General features: G+C 44.4%; 1 protein-coding gene across 1 annotated transcript in view; it reads right to left on the bottom strand.

Moving 5' to 3' along the window:
- The window catches only part of TESMIN (testis expressed metallothionein like protein), a 38,319-nt gene extending 21,513 nt beyond the window's left edge, over nucleotides 1-16,806 (bottom strand). The window contains exons 1-5 of the mRNA XM_058527348.1: nucleotides 16,274-16,806; nucleotides 13,343-13,501; nucleotides 11,102-11,222; nucleotides 9,164-9,240; nucleotides 5,482-5,573 (exon numbers count right to left, since the gene is read on the bottom strand). Of these exons, the coding sequence (XP_058383331.1) occupies nucleotides 5,482-5,573; nucleotides 9,164-9,240; nucleotides 11,102-11,222; nucleotides 13,343-13,501; nucleotides 16,274-16,750 (926 nt within the window). The 5' untranslated portion in view covers nucleotides 16,751-16,806. The remainder of the gene's footprint in view (nucleotides 1-5,481; nucleotides 5,574-9,163; nucleotides 9,241-11,101; nucleotides 11,223-13,342; nucleotides 13,502-16,273) is intronic.
- Between the last annotated feature and the right edge of the window lie 173 nt (nucleotides 16,807-16,979).

Below are 16,979 nucleotides of genomic sequence, written 5' to 3'. Positions count from 1 at the left end.
CAGTCAACCCTAGATTTCAGCTTTAACTTTAAAAAAATCAATTTGTTTTTTCAGTTTTGTTTTGTGAATCAAGTTTCACGGACTTCTGGATTTTTACCCACTTCTGCACCCCCACATCACTGTCCCATCAATGGAGCTCTCAGTGACTTCAGCAGGAGCTCTGCAATGGAAAAATCACGTGGAGATTGTGGTTAGGGTTGTTAGACATTGATACCAGGATGTATTCTCCCCTTCCAACATGTAACTTAGAGCTGGGTAGGCATTCAGGGCAGAAAATGAGCAGCGTATAGCTAAAGCTGAGAGCAGGGCAGACAACACGAATAACTGAGTCTACATTTGGTGGGGTGGGAAAGGAAGCTCAAGTTCACAGTGCTGTCAATCATGGCGATCAGATCCACCTTCTATCCCAGCCGTACTGTCTACCCTGGCCCACCATTCTGCTTCACAATCTGCCCTACCACCTCCCCCGACCGAGCCTCCCAGGGGAGAATTTGTCTGAGAAAATTCAATATAGAATAAACCAATTCATCAAACTTTTAAAAATTAGGATGTGGAAATGTTACAGTTAACGCTCAACAAGGATGCTGTGTTTAGCACTTGTCTGAGGGGCTAGAGAATGTAAACCAAAACCCAAGAAAATTACACCACTTGAGGTACAGGCGGTGTCCTTTACTAAGGGAATTGGTCAAGATAACACCAAAAGATCTGACCCAGGTTTATGCAGAGAGTGCGGCTTCTCGTCGCTCTGGCTCACGACGAGCCGCAGGACGGCTGTCGAGTCTTAACTGTAGCATGTACACTGCTAGCCATCTAGGATGGTCTGGAGTCTGCTCCACTTATGGACTTCTAAACAACCTTATTTCTATTTAATAACGAAGGATTGTGATTACTTACAATTTCAGACACTGGGATTTGGTACAGTTACATGGCTTTTTAGACTTTGTGTCCCATGAACTAAGAGTTACTCTACAAAGATTAAAAAAGAAAATGTATTCAGATTGTTACTCTTTAAAAAGGGAATTAGCTAAGCATCTGGTGTTTTTGAACAAATATTGAAAATATCAACACCAGATAGTTATAGGTATTATTTATAGGGGCCTGATCATGAAATGGGAGTAGCAGGCAAATTCATGACATGATAGAACCAGCCTGTGTGCCCAGAGATCCAGCTGGGGGTGCAGAGCAGGATCCTATTGCTGTCCCCTCCCCAGGAAGCCTTCTAGGAGTTTCTTCCCTTGATCTGTTTAAACCCTAATTGTCTGTGGCCCCCCATGCCAAGTCGCTCTTTTTATACTTATTTTTCGTATTTTCTAAAATCTGATCACTATTGGAAAGTATGAATTACAGAACAATAGATAAACCACCGTTCGTATTGTTACAGCACTGTTAGAGCTGTCCGCACTGTAAGTACTACCAACAATGCCACAGCACATTCAAGTGTATCATGGGGTCACTGGGGACCTCCCGCCTAACTGTTTGAGGATTCGCCCAGAAGCCATCGTCAGGGGCATCAGCGGAGGAGAGACAAACATGTCCTGGATGCTGCTAAACATGAGAGGCAGCTGTGGGTTAAAAAATCAGGAAAAGTTCCCAAGCGTTGCTTAGGAATACTGCTCACTGAGAGAACTCAGAATATTAGCAATGTAAGAAGTTTAATAGATTTGGGTGAAAAGGAGGGCACTTGTAAAAGCACCAGCTGCCTGCCTGGGGCGTGTGTGGCCATCTCATTTGGCAGCGTGCTCCTCGAGATAGTGCGCAGACTTCCTGTCTGCAACCCCGGCTGCTCCTGGGCAGGGACACACCTGGTCTTGGGTCCCTACAGGAACTACAACAGTACTGGGCGCACAGTTAATGCTTCTGACAGCTCCTGTCGCCACACAGAGCACAGGAACTACTCTGTACCATTTGCTCTATGGTCCTAACTAATACAAATGCGCTGAAGAGAGTGCTGGGCGAGCTCTTTGCCCTGGACTCTGTGCCCCTGCACACTCCGCTGTCTTGAGTCAGGATTGGGGGCAGTCCTAAACCTTAGCTCAGCCCGTCCATCCCTCTGCTCCGGCATGGACTCCCCCTGCTCTGACATGCTTGACCTATCGGTCCTCCACCACTATTCTCACCGTCTGTGCTTCTGTTTAGTGACAATCCTCTCCTCTCTTTGAAACAGCTAATAGTACCTGACTGACAGATGAGCTGCTCATTGTTACTTCTTCTGGACAAGCCTCCCATTTTTAAGATAATGTCCTCACACTATGCTACTGAATGCTATATTAATTTATTATTCATCGAGTTTACTTTTTCCCTTTATAGATAGGGGAGTTGCAGCTTTCCACCCTCGTGGGTGCCCAGAGGTGGAGGGTCTGCCTAACCCAGCCCTGGCCCATCCATCTTGGATCAGACACAGGCTGTTCAGAGGAGGGGTGTGGACACCTACTGCACTGCTCTTCCCTCAGCCCGCTCAGCCCTGCCCCTGAAATGGGGCACAGAGTGGCCTGGCACTGCCTGTCCAGAGGAACCAAAACTCCTTCCTTCAAAAATGGGGTGGGTACATATGGGGACATTCCAGTGGTGACCTGCCATAATTGTGGAAGGAAGGAGTGCAGTTCAATGAGTATCCACAGTGTCAGGAAGATGCCAACAGGCATTTACTAAGGGATCATCATGCGGCCAGGTCTGTGATAAGTGCTTCAGCAGACACCAAAAAAAACACCTTTTAAATTTACAGTGCCTGTGCTGAAGGAATCCACCAAATAATTTGGGACATGCAACACATACAATTGAAAATTAGAGTACAAATGATATTATATAATCAACTGTCAAGTTGTTTGATACTGATTGTAAATGTATAAAATTCAGAGACAGAATAGTTTAATATAGATGGGAGAAGTTAAAACAAAACAAAATACTTTTGAAGGAAGTAGAACTTGACTTCAACTTTTAAGGTTGTGAGATTTTATTATCATTGGTCGAAAGGATGTTTCAGTTGAAATAACAGCATGAGCAAAGATACCACATTAGGAATGAGCACAGAGTGCATGAGGGGACAGTAGGGGAGAAGTTGATTGTAATGGAAACTAAACTGGGAAAAAACTTCCATGACTCTAATAATATTTAACTACCCTCTATGCCAATCTGAAAATTAAAGAGTTAGAAGAGATCTGGACAACTCTGCCTCAGAAAAGCACTGTAAATAAACTGTTCCACAATGAGATATGACCTCACCTTTAAGAAAAAAATTTCCAGAGAAGCAGACTCTTGAATATTCTTTGTTATAATGTTCATTATGTTACCAAAAATAATAGCACCAATGATGTATCAGAATTCACATTAATACCTGATGGGTAATCAGATTACTAAAGCTATCCAGAGTCACAGGACATGAATTTTTATTAAAAGGATGTTTATTAATATGATAAGCTAGTTAATAAGTTAGCCAGTTCCCCATTTGACTCTAGAGAATGATGACTGTTGGCTGTAAGGCCCAAGCTGACCTGCCTCTATGTCCTCCACTAGTTAGGTTAGAAACGTGTGAACCATATTGTGCTGACAGAGTTTCCTTTCTGATGTCTTCAGACCTAGTTTGACCTTGTTAACTTGCGGAAGTCAAAAAGAGGCTATGAAGTATCTAAGAGGTGAAAAGATATAGCAAATTAGTCATGGTTGGGAACTCATACAGAATGAAACAACCAGCTAACAGATTTCTGACAGCTCCCTTACCACAATAACAAATTGGGAGAGATTCCAGTATACCAGCAGTGCTGTGGATGTTGACATAACAATCATCAGGGCTGACTCAAGGGAGCAACAGCAAATCAAGTAATTATTTGCAGCAAAAAAATACAAACACAAAGCACATATTGTTCCTGGCACATCATTTACAATAGAAAAACATTTTATAACCCACATAATTACTTCAAAATAAAGAAAAATGTGTGACTGATTGAGAAAACGTAGTAGAGACTGGAGAGGAGGAGGAGGAGGAGGAGGAGGAGGAGAAGGAGAAGAAGGAGGAGGAGGACGAGGGGAAAAAGAAGAAACAGACCTCAGTGAAACGCCATCATTAAGGCTCCTCTGTGAAAACGTACATCAGCTGCACCACAGAGAAACCTCAAATGGCACCATAACTGTGAGACCCAACCCTTTAAATAAAGTAGTAGAAGCACCAAGTTCCTTCCCTTGAATGTTCTAGACACGCTAAAGCACACAGTGATGCAACACTGTTGGCCAGATGCCCCCAGATCACAAGAGAGATAAAGTGAATATCTTCAGGATCGCACCATCTCAGGTCATGCTGTGTAACCAAGATGTAATGCTACCAGCAGAATCTAGAAGTGGCTTACGTCGTTTGTGTTTTGTCCAGACATGTTAAGGGCCATGATGATAAGATCACTTACAATAATAGCAACTGCATCCTCACCAATCCATCACACCAAGAGAGGGAAGCAAGGAGAATGGCTCTGTACCACCTTACTCTGTTAAATCAACTGAAAGTCATCAAGTGACGTGGCACAGTATTACAACCAGCCAGAAGACCAGCTGCTAAAACTGAAGCAGTGACTCATGTGAGCAACCAACACCCCTCAGTGACCATGCAGAGGGGAAAGCGTTGATTGAATCCCAGTATGCCTCCAGAACTCTACCAAGTGGCTCACTTAGCCTTTCACACTGCCCCCAAACAACTCTGCTCACACTTAGCAAAGCCACAGTGAAGATGTGCTGGACGGCAGAACACTGCAAGAGCCTAGAAAGCACTAAGGCCACAGTCTACATTTTGTAAATTGCTTGAGCGGATTTCTTCCAGGACCCATGAATGACTGCATTAGGTTGTGTGCCCAAAACTCTCGGAGGCAGGAATAGATTCATCTCCATAACCAACCAAAGGGCTCAACAAACGGAAAAGGCCGCCAGTCCACTGTTAACACGTGAATGCTAACTCCACAAAGAGTTTCAACCAGCTTTGTTAGTTTAATTAGTTACAATTATACACATGACTTTAAAATGGCAAGACCAGGTCCCGGTCCACCTGGAGGGGTGTGCCTTGGCACCTGCCATAGAGCGTGAGCAGACTCAGCAGGGAAGGCAGCAGGCAGAGGCAGCCTGTTAAGGCACACTAACACCAACACCGATGTTAAGTGACTGCCATGTCATTACTTACATTGGTGACAGCAAAAAAGAAATAGAACAGCTCAGTTTAAACCACTGTGAAACCAAGACAGAGTTATGAATGGCTCGAGCCTCTGAAACACTGACACAGCACAGCAGACAGAACAGAAGCAAATGGAGGTTACAGATCAGCCTTTAAGGAACAACAAACCAGACATGCACATCAACATTGTGTCGCTGGTTAATGTAAAATATAATTTTTTAGAAGTCATGAAGGTTGCAGGTCAAGCTAATTTTATAACTTAGAAGAAAAATACAAATGGACCCAAGAGCCTTTTAAACTCTTAAAGTAAGCGACAATTAATTGCTTTTAATCCTTACCCAGCCAAAGTTATTTTGGGTGGTCCTGGAAGAGTTGATCCGGGGGGCAAAGTAGACCCGTTGACTACAGGTGGTAAGGCTCCGTTATCAAGCTGTATAAAGTCAAAGGCAAGCATATTTTGAATTAGTATGTTTTAAAATTTCCATCCAGTCAGCCCTTAGGTACAGATAAAAATGATTCTATTTCTTCTAGAGGTTTATGTCACAATCCCTTTACAACAATGTCTGGCCCTTACTACCACATGATTCCACTAACACCTGAGCAGGGTCTAGGCTAGGCTTTTCAGCAGGAGTTGGAGGAGCCTGGCCACAGGATGCCCTGGGCTGAGAAAGGCCTGACTGTGTAGACAAAGAGGGAAACTGGTGATGGATGCAAGGCCAGGCCATCAACACGTTGGCCAGCAATACACACAGCTGTCAGGTGGCTGGCCAGGGATGTTGTAATGGACATCTTTGTCATTTTTATGAACTATAAGTTGTGAAATAAATTCAATTACAAATTTCTGTAAACTAAAAATGTTCTTTAATAATTATTATATTCTTAGTATAAGACATCTTGACATCTGAAGCCTCATTGGCAACCATTACTTTTTCATCTATTCACAAAAATATTTTGTAGTCAGTTTTAACAAACTCAGAAGCAATGTCATAATCTCCACATTATCCATGTCCTCTGCTTTCTCATTTATTTTCCTTTATATTGCTCATTAGCAGGGCTCACAGAGGACATTCACAGGGAAAGGAAAGGGCAGCAAAATCACCACAGATCTAATTTTCCTCTTATCAGAAACTTGAAGAAATTAAAAGTACTGGATTAACTTTGGTTTTGAGATTATTTGTATATATCACAAACATCCTATCCTTGCCCCTTCCTCCCCTGAAAACTTGAAATTTAAAAATAAGCTTTGTTTAAGAGATATAGTCTTGGAAAAACATCATTTTATTCATCTTCCTCATTTTCTCTCTTCTGCCTCTTGTTAAATTCTGTGTAATCACTGCCTGTTGGGGCCTGAAGACACTGAGAACCACCCTGGGTCCAACTCCTTCACTACAAATCCCCCGGCGTCCCATGAGGGAGTGTCAGCCCCAGGACCCCTCTCTCGGGCCTGACCGAGAGCTGGGGGCTTGCTTTCCTCTCACCCAGTTTATGGGAGGGAAGTGGTCACAAGTTCCTGCAACCATGCTTCTTTTACAGCAGACACCTACAGAGTTCTGCATTCTTTTGGAGAAAGGGCTTCGCAGTTCTCAGAGTTGAGGCACTTTTTTGCATAAACCAGGTACAATTTCTTTTCTTCCCCTTTGCTTATTTAGCCCCAAAGTAAAGCAGAGAAAATGATCTCTTAAGTACTACGTAGGTAGCAAATCTAGGGCAACTTTATGCTGGAATCCATGACTTTCTTCAGCAAGTTTGGCCACCTAGGAGTGAAGAAAGTGAACTCTAAGGTGGTGCTTCTCAATCACCTGGGGATCTTGCTAAAATGCAGATTCCGCCTCAGTGAGTCTGGGGTGGGGCCTGAGATTCTGCATTTCTAACAAGCTCCCAGGTGATGCCTGTGCTCTTGGTCCACACACCACACTCTGAGTAGCGAGGCTCTAAAGAACATACAGAATTGGGAGTTGGCAAGGAAGCAGGGGCTTCTACAGATGCAGCAAATACATTACTAAAACAATTGCCCCAGGGTCCCACTGGATAAGAAGTCAGGGGGAGCCAAAACCGGGACAAGAATAAACACAGCCAAGGAAGGAAGGGGAGGAGGTGGAAAGAATGGGGGTGTGGTCCAAAGGGGCATTTCCAGCACATGATCTTAGAGGTGGGGAGCAAGTTCAGGGTGTGCCTGTCTGAGTGGGGCTGAAACAGTGAAGAAAGGAAAGCCAGTGGCGTGGAGGAGGCCTGGAGGTAGGAGGCTCATACGCAGTATCAACAGAGACTCCACATCAGGCGCTCCTAGGACCACTGCTGGGACTTGTCTATCTTCTGCACTGATTAATGCTCTCTCCCCTCCTGGCTAATGTATCATTTGAGAAACATTTATTTACTCCCTCAACAGATATTTATTTACACCCACTGCCTCAGAGATGGCCTCTAGTCTCACGGCTTAATACGCCGGTGACTCCAGCCCTCCAGTCCAGACCTTCCTCACTCGGAACTCCAGACTTGTGTCCCTGACTCCTACACGACATCATCACTTAGATAGCTAAGAGACATCTCAGATTTAATATTCCTCATGGAACTCCTAGTCTCCCTCACAAAACTTGCACTATCTCCTTCCTCTTGATGGACACTCCATCTTTCCATTTGTTCAGGCTGACAGTCTCAGGGGCATCCTCGACTCCTCTCTTTCTCTCACATTCAGCCCATCAGCACGCCCTGTTGGCTCAACCTTCCAAGTATCCCGACAAGCTATTTCTCGCCTCCACCATGTGGTCTGAGCCCCCATCATCTCTCACGGAGATCATTACAATACCAGGCTTAACTGCTGTCACCTTGCCCCCTCCTCCGCGCCAACCCCCTTTCAAGCAGAGTGAAAACCACGGTCCTTCCATCGCCTTTGACTTCCTCCCTGCCACCTTCCTCTTGCTCACTCCACCCTAGCCCCACTGGCCTCCTCGCTGTCTCCACAGCAGGAGTGACCGTGTGCTGTGCTGTTCCCCCTGCCTGGAATGTTCTTCCATGTGATATTCACATGGCTCACTCCCTCTTCTGAGACTTTGCTCAAGTGTCACCTTCTCAATGGAGCCAACCATGACCACGCTGTTTAAACTTGCAATCTGCCTTCCTCCCCACAGAACCCCCATCTCCCAGTGCCCATCCTCTGCTCTCCTAGCATACATTCTAATTTACTTATTTATTCGCTTTGCTTATTGTCTGTCTCCCACACTAAAATGTAAGCTGCAGGAGGGCAGAGGTGTGTGTTTTGTTTTGGGGGTTCACTCAGCGTTAGCTCACTGATGTAACCCACATGCTCAGACCAGCACCCACCCCACTGAACGGGGAGTGAATGCCCTATACGTGCCAGGCTTTGTCCCCAGATCTCAGTTCACAGAGACAAACGAGACTCACAATATCTCTGCTCCTATGGATCTGGCACTCCTGTGGGTGGATGCAGACAAACCAACCCCAAAAACATAAGACAGTGAAAGTACCATGTAGAGAATGAAACAGGTGCTGTGACAGTGACCGGCTGTCTACACTGGGGAATCAGGAAAGGCTCTCTGTGGAGGTGACATTTTAGGTCAAGACTTAGTGAAAAGAGGATATTTGTCTCATAATTACATTTAATATATGCATATTATGGTATAATCATAAAAGAATTTTCAACTTTTAAAAAGCATTTCCATAACATCAAGGAAGATGAGGGATGTTCTAGACCACGTGGGTGGTATGTGCTGATGGTAGGCCCACAAAGGACAAGTTCAGCAGATGGGGCAGAACGATGGTCTGGAGGCTGTAGGAAAGGGCAAGTTTCACAGAGTTGGCAAGGAACTGTGCTGTAGGCTTACTCCACTCCTCCCATGGTGTCTGACACAGTGGTGAAAGTGTTGAATACTTGGCAAATGTTTCACTGTTGATTTTAAAATGGAGGATAAATTATATTTCCTGAATAATTCCAACTTTGACAATCTAAATTTCAAGAAACAATAATGCACAATTGCATCTTTTTTTATTAAAATAATGACTCACTTGTTGTGTAATGAGATTTAATTTTGCTGGTACTGGCAAAAATCTTCCTACTAAAGTAGTCATTGGTTTAGGGACATCTGTAAGGAAGACAATTAAAATTAATTGATAGCATATACTAATTCCTCTTCCATTTGCACATGGAAGAAAGTACAAAAATGATAATGTATCATGGATTTATCATGTGCAAAGTCATTTAAACTTATCTGGATCCTATTTATGTTTTTTGTTCTATAAAACCTTTCAGGTCAGTTTATTTATTTATTTTTACTTATTACACCCTTTTTCTTTGTCATAAAGCTACTTAACTTGAGCTTCCAGGGATAGTCTACTATGCTAAAAGATGTTACTAGTGCCCAAACTGTGCCACGGTGCCCTGGAGTGCCACAGCAGACTCACCAGGGAGCCATTGGATATTTTACATTTTCAAAACAGCACAGCGACATCTGTTGGACACCACGTAAACTACTTTCTATGTATGTGTATTCTTTTTTCAAATGGTTACTAAGTTGTTAGGATGTAAATACTTATTAGGCTATTTTGACCAAACTTCTTAACCACCGGCACTGATAAGGATTCTTTGGCCTAAGGATGCAGAGAAAAACACTCCTGGGACACTAAGGGCCCTGTGAACTTCCATGTTCGTGAGTCCAAATGCAAGGAGAAACGTGTCTTTGTCTCCTGAATCACCCACCAGCTGAACACATTTCCTGCTCCAGGCTTATGCATCCTTTGAGTGATGTTACCTTGAGACTTAGGTGACAGAATACGTTTATTTTACAGTGATATTTAATATGTACATGGTGTAACAAAAGAGACTGTGGGGGAGGGTTATGATTATATGACAAGGAAATAGATTTGGAATACATTATATTAACCCTCTCCTTCTGTGGATCTAAAGGCATTAGGATTTGTCACGTGCCAGAGGGAAGGGAAATAGGAAAGAACCCCTCCCCGCCTGGGTAGAGGATCAGACACAGCTCTGTCCTACAGGGAATGGAGCCAGAAAATCAGCAGCTCATATGTAGCAAAAGGCTCTGGAGGTCAAAACCCCAACCCTGCTTCTGCATCATAGAAAAGTAAATGTCTTGAAGGCATTTAATCTGTCCCTGGTTAAAGAGACTATCAGGATGGAACAGAGTCACACTCTTTGTTTTTGCCCTGGACTCCAAAGGTCCACTGAAATGACATCTGGATTTAACATTGATTTAAATTATTGGCAAGGTCAGTGAGTCGTCTGATAATGAAATATTCTGATTAACTTAAGATTTAAAGTAACGCGATTATGTATATAGTCCACATAAAGATGTCCAGTTTTCAAGAATAAGTGTCTAACTTTTGTAAACACAATCCTAAAACTATGTCATTTAATTTTTCTTTAACTATTCACAAGGCATTTCAGGATAAGCAAGTACTTGTAGGTCATTTATTATTATTGTGCCAGTTTAAAGAAGTTTCTGAGTAAATGAATGTCAGATAAATCAGCATTTGATCAAGTTATTTCAAAACTCATGGTGATTAAAGCAGAGTGATAGTTTTCATTGACTACATGAAAATGTTTATAGTTTATACCACACCTGAATAGCCCACCCTCCACCCAATCTGGGAAAGGCTGATGTTTCAACTCAGGCACCCCTGGGCACACCCACTTGTGGTATGAATTGTCACCTGTTAGGATCACATGCTCTCTGCAGCTGGCGGAAGTAGAGGACAGCTATCCAAGAATTTGAGATAGTCAATACAATGTACATGAATTAGTCTATAAAGATACATTTTTTTCTGTTCTTAGCTCACTAACATGGGCTATAAAGTTTGCCAAATTGCCTATTTCATACCCTAAATGCTTATTTCACTTTTACTCTATACACAAAGCCAAACATATTTGCTTATCAACTTACATATGATATATGACATAATTTTTTTTATTAATTTACTTTGTACCTGACTGTAGACAATTATTTTGGTCTTGATACTGAGGAACCAAATGAAGTGTTTTTAGTTCTCTCGTGCCAGAATTGTCTATACACAGCATTTGTGTACCCCCTTTCAACTGACATAGCACCTAAAATGAAAAATAATGATCAGGTTTCATTTTTAAAAGATATCCAGTAATATGAACCTAAATAAACTTAAATCTGATAAAATAGCTTTAATCCAGAATTTAAGTCTTAATGGGAAATGGTGAACTATAGATCTATTCTCGATTTCTTACTCTAGAATAATATGCTCTCTGGAGGTACCACGGGGCAAAAATCCCCTGGTAACTGTTTGGGAGCTGTGTTCAGTGCACTAGTAGAAGTTCCTGCTCATGCCTTTCTCTACAGGTGTCTGGCCATGGAGCTTCAGGGTAACGATCAGGTGACTCTGCACCAGAGCTTTCTCACTCGTCCTCATACTCCACCATCTACATGAACGTCGAGAGTATGCTGATCTGCCCAACCCCAGCCTAGTTCAGACCTGGTTAACTCCAAGAAAGACTTCATCTCCCAACTCCATCTCTGTAGCAGGTCACATACTTAGAATAATCTTTAATTTTATGACAGTTGTTCTTTCCTGCCATGCACACGTTATTATTTAACACGTGGGATTTTTTTTATGTTCATTAATTTTATTTTCCACAAGTACAGCTTAGAAAGGTTAATTCAAGAACTGGAAAATTCTAAGAAGCCATGTCAATCTTCCTGGGCCTGACTAGCACTCGCAGATCATCTAGTTGGATTCCGAGCAGAAATCAGTCCTCAGTGAGCCAGGTGAGTCCGTCAGTCAATCATTCGGTCAAGCAAAGCAGACATGGAACCCTCACTGTGTGCAGCCCCGTCCAAGGCCTGAACAGAAAGGCAAGAGAAGCAGTGGTTTCTGCCCACACACAGCTTCTAATTCCGATTGTAAAACCACAGGTACCCGGAGAAGCTGTGGTTTCTGCCTTTAGGTTGCCTTTGGGTTTCCTAGACATGAAAACCCAAATAAGCATAAAGGATCAATGTTACCAAAATAACAGACATAGAGCCTATGTTAATAAGGTGCTGATCACTAGCTCAAAGCTTCAGATCATCCTGACACCGGATAAGGGGCCAGCATCCACGTTTGGTTGGTATTTTATTTGTATTCGGAGGATAAAGTTATATACACATACACACATGCACAAAATTGAGAGAAAGGCTCAGAGTGGACTCTCCAGGCCTCTGTCTATTGAACAATCCTGGACTCTGCCCTGCCCCTCCTGGGAATGTGCTAACACTACTCAGTAGTCGGGTATAATTGGAAGAGATCTCACCCTACTCACCGGTCCGGGTGTCCTGGAAAAGCTCTGCTTTCAGACCCCGTGGGCCTGAGTAGAACCGCAGACAGAGAGGCTGGGACTGTTGTATGCCATAGCTGAGCCAGAGTTCGTGAGGAGCTCATGCTCAAGCATTTCCTAGGGAAAGTGTAGGCCTCAGAGCTAAGGCCTCCTTTCTCAGAGCCAACAGCTGCTGTGGGAAGGGCAATCACGGGATCTTTGGACTCCTTGCTAAGGGAATGCTCGGGGCCAGATTCCCTGGCTCCCTTGCTTCCCAGTCCACACCACTGAGACCTGGAGTCTTAGATGTCCCACTTATAAGCACACTACCTAACATCTCTGTTTTCTTATCCATACAGTGGAAATAAAAATAATGCCTACCCTACAGAGCTGATGGATTAAATGAAATTACAAACTTGCAAAAATATCGCATAGACCACAGATGTTACTGATTACCTATCCTATCGAGTGTTAGCTGGTATGATTAGGAATTTGGAGGCAGGAAGGAATGGAAGCAGCCTCTGCCATGCAGCCACAGAACCGCACTCCACCCTCACACCATGCCAACCACACAGCTCAGCGGCTGCCCCATCTCTGGGCTGACCTGAGTCTGCAGTGACTGATGTGACTTGTGGTTACTCTCCTGAAAGGATACAGCAATGTCCTAATCTTTGTTGGATTTGCCAAGATTAAGTAGAAAGGAGAGTCTTAGAGGTGAAAGGAACTTTAGAAAGGCTCTAATTATGTCCCTCTTTTGATAGATGAGACAACCAAAAATGTTGATTCAGCAAGTAAACAGAATGAAAAAACAATGCCTGAAATCACTAACACTGTTGACTTAGTAATGATAAGGGCCAGACATTTACTATCATGTTAGTCAGACACATTTCCTTTGGCATGATTACCATTGGGTTAGAGTCCCTCTTTTGAGAGCAGCCAGAGGCATCCTCTGCTTCTTGTGATGATGGGAACTTGCAACAGGATTCCTGGGCAAGAGGGTTCTGAAAAGTTGCTTCCTCCGGATTGTTACTTGTAATAGTACTGCCTGCTTCCTTTATTTCAACCTGAAAAAGCAATTGTTATTTTAGAAATCCCACCACGGACATTGGGTTTTGCAGTTGCATAACATAGAAAATTCTCTGCAGAAGTCACATTTTTAAAGTAAAGAGAACCCTTACCCTTAGTGCCTCTCCTCCTCACTATTATTGTCCCTACAGAGCAACAAGACGTCTGACCAGCCTCACTGGGAACGGAGGCCCTGAGGACCAAAAGCACCTGCCCTCAAGGAGTAGAGACGTGATTTTGACGTGGCGCTCATGCTGTTTCAACAACCGTATAAGTAACTGAGAAGATTCCGGGGTGGGTCAGGTGCCCCTTGAACTGCTGGAGCCTGCAGCCTAGTGGGACCTTCCTTAAAACCGCCTCAGACGCTGACTCTTCAGCACCATTCTTAGAGCATGCTCATCAGGTTGTATGAAATGTTCTAGTCCATTGTTTTGCTTTTCCCTCAAGAAGCCTGAAATCCTTGATGTTTTAGTAATATTTATAATGTAACTTGCACCGTATTTATAGTAATATTTATAATAGTAGGGCTTTCCTGACTGAATAGGACAATAATTAATAGTGAGGGTAGGGACTAACTGCCAACTTTGTTTTTAAGCTATCCTCTGCAACACCTGTCAATTCAGTGACACACCAGCAAAATTACCAAAAATAGGGAGCAATACCAATGATATTACTGAAATCAATGGAAGTAAAGAAGAAAAATAAAAAGTCTCAATGGTTAAAAAAAATTACCATCAAAATTGAGAGTTTTAAAATTGGAATGCTTCTTTTTAAAATTTGATAAGAATCTAAGGAGGATTGGGAAACAGCAGTCAACCCACACTGTGCATCGTCCCTCCCCCTCCTTAACCTCTGCCTGTGCAGCTGCCTATTAGAGTGTACAGGTGCGTCTCTGGGAAGGACAGGAGGCAGGCCATCAAGTCCTTGACAAGGATTCTAAGACGACATCCTAAAGACCTCATATAAGAACAGCACAGATAATTATCTTTCAAAGTGTGGGTGTTGACTCAAATTTGGAAATCGTCTAACTTAATAAAATCTGGAACCCAAACAAATAATAATTATCACGTACTGGTAGATTACTTAGCTCGGCAGACTAGCATCTAGGTATAAATCTTTAAAGAGAAAGAGGAAAGTTCAACTATATTTCAAATTATAGCTCTATTTAGATATTTCAAATTTTATAGAAATATAAAAAGTTTTAAATTTTCTTCTGCTTTCTGCTTGGGGAACTTGCCATGCACACGTCATCAAAGTTTATATTAGACTTATCTCCCTGTAATTAATAAATGTTTATACAGTAAATACACCATTTCCTCAGCCCCATGCAACTAATCTCCAAACTACTTATACTACAGTAAAATCCCATTTTTACAGAATGGATATAAAAAAGGTCAATATGGGGAAATGAATTTCTAAAAGAAGGAAATTAGCAATTCACCTTGAATATTTACTGAAACATAATTCCATTCTGTTTAAATGATAAATATGTCCATGCTGTATCTTTTTCATTTTATTAATGAATTAGGAAATAGTCAACAGAAATTCAAAAAAACAAAGTATCATCCAAATAGTCTCTCCTTTATTTCATCAAACCAGCATTCTGTTTAACTGGATTACACTAAGAGAATTTTACCACTTTAACACGATCTGGTTCCCTTTCTGTTCTGGTGAACGCTGAGTCCACTTTGGGCAGGAAGGGAGCCATGCTAGGACCAACAGGCAGAAGGTGCCGGGACACAGGTTGGGCCTCGTGGCAAAATGGAGAAGGTTCTGAGGAAGACCTCTGCACTGGGTGAAGGCTGGTGGAACTAGAGGCGCTCTACAGTTCCTCTCAGTCAATCTGAGAGGATGGCAGAGGCCCCCGCCTCTCCTCCACCCTTACCTTTACACTAAGGAGCAGTCATTACACTAGAAGAAAACCAGAAATCCAAGCTCCTGCTGCTTACGGCTTGTGATATACAAAGTCAGGCTCTGGCCATCTCAATGCGAACTCAAAAGGTTTCACAAAGGCTTAATTTATAACTTACTAAAATAATTTAATAGCTGAGTAATCTAGTTTTCCAAACTAGACCCTTTTGAGGGGCCAGCACACATTTCCTTAAGATCCTTTGTTTCCTTTAAAAACTGATTTGTTTAGTTTCAGCCAGAACAAAGCAGAAAATGACCAGTGGTTATCCAAGCAAAGGAGGGTAGTTAGCTGAGAACTAGCAGGAATTTACTGTGATTTATAGTACACATGCTTGAAGAACAACCACTTATTAGCAGAGGGAAGCTCTAACATCTTGATTTCAAGGCTCACCAAATACAAGGATTAGCTGTGTGTCCTTGCTGCAAATTACAAGCCTTATAAATCTAAAGGGGAAAAAAGTAAACTGCAAGCACATGGAAACCACCACATTGCATTCGTTTTCACAGACACTAGTTCCTCTAAGGTAAATAAGGCTTCCTTCCTAAAGCCTGTGACAGCGATAGGGCCTGGGTTAACCCACTTTCGAGTTTCCATCTTTGGCCGTCCGCAGGGTCAGGCCAGGTTTGACCCAGAGACCGAGGACATAATGCACCTTCAGACGGAACGGCTCGGCTGGGCGATGGACGCATCTCGGGTTACAGAGGGAGGCGCCCTGCTCGGAATGAGTGACACCGACCCGGGATGCTACTGACACAGTACACACGCCCGGGGAGGGAAATCTAGGTACCAGCCGGCAGCCTCACATCTCTCCTAGGAAGGGGGGAGGGGGTTCTGTGCCCACTTCCCAGCTGGATCTTACTGGAATCACGCGGACCCCGGGGTGGGCGGCCCCCTCCCGGGCCCAGGCGCCCAGGGGCAGGACGGCGGGGCTCCGGTGCGGGGCCAGCAGCGAGGACAGGAAGTGGACGCTGTAGGCGTGCGGCGGCGGGGCGGCGGGGAGGGCGGCGTCTTCCAGGGGGCTGAGCTCGGGGAGGCCCGGGTACTCCCCCAGGACTTGCTCGTCTTCCTTTGCACCCGCCAGGAGCTCCGCCTTGCCCTTGCCCTCGCAGTCGGCGCCCAGCGCGGGGCTGAAGGCGTGCAGGAGCGGCTCCTTGGGCTCGGCGGAGCCCAGGTACGCGTCTTGGAAGATGCGGAGCTCGTCTTCCTCGCGCTTCGCCACCTCCGGGCCCTTCAGGGCCAGGGTTTCCGAAACGAACGGGCTCTCGGCGCTGAAAAGGTCGGTCACCATCTCATCCGCGGGACTGGGCATTCCGCCCAGCAGCGGCGCCTCGTCCATGTCCGCCGCGGGACCTCGGGCCGCGCATCGCCGGGACCCGGAGAGCCGCGCACCTGCAACGACGCGGCCAGGTGAGGCGGCGCGGCCCACCCCGGCCACCGGCGACCCGGGGCCCCGCTGACCCCGGAGGGCCGACCAGGGGGTCCCGCCGCCCCGACCCGCCGACGGGGGCCCCGCTGACCCCGGAGGGCTGCCCAGGGGGTCCCGCCGCCCCGACCCGCCGACCGGG

The sequence above is a fragment of the Diceros bicornis genome, chromosome 31, assembly GCF_020826845.1.
Source record: "Diceros bicornis minor isolate mBicDic1 chromosome 31, mDicBic1.mat.cur, whole genome shotgun sequence".
Lineage (NCBI taxonomy): Eukaryota > Metazoa > Chordata > Mammalia > Perissodactyla > Rhinocerotidae > Diceros > Diceros bicornis.
Note: the sequence above shows the minus strand (reverse complement) of the source record. Positions and strands in the feature narration are given on the sequence as shown.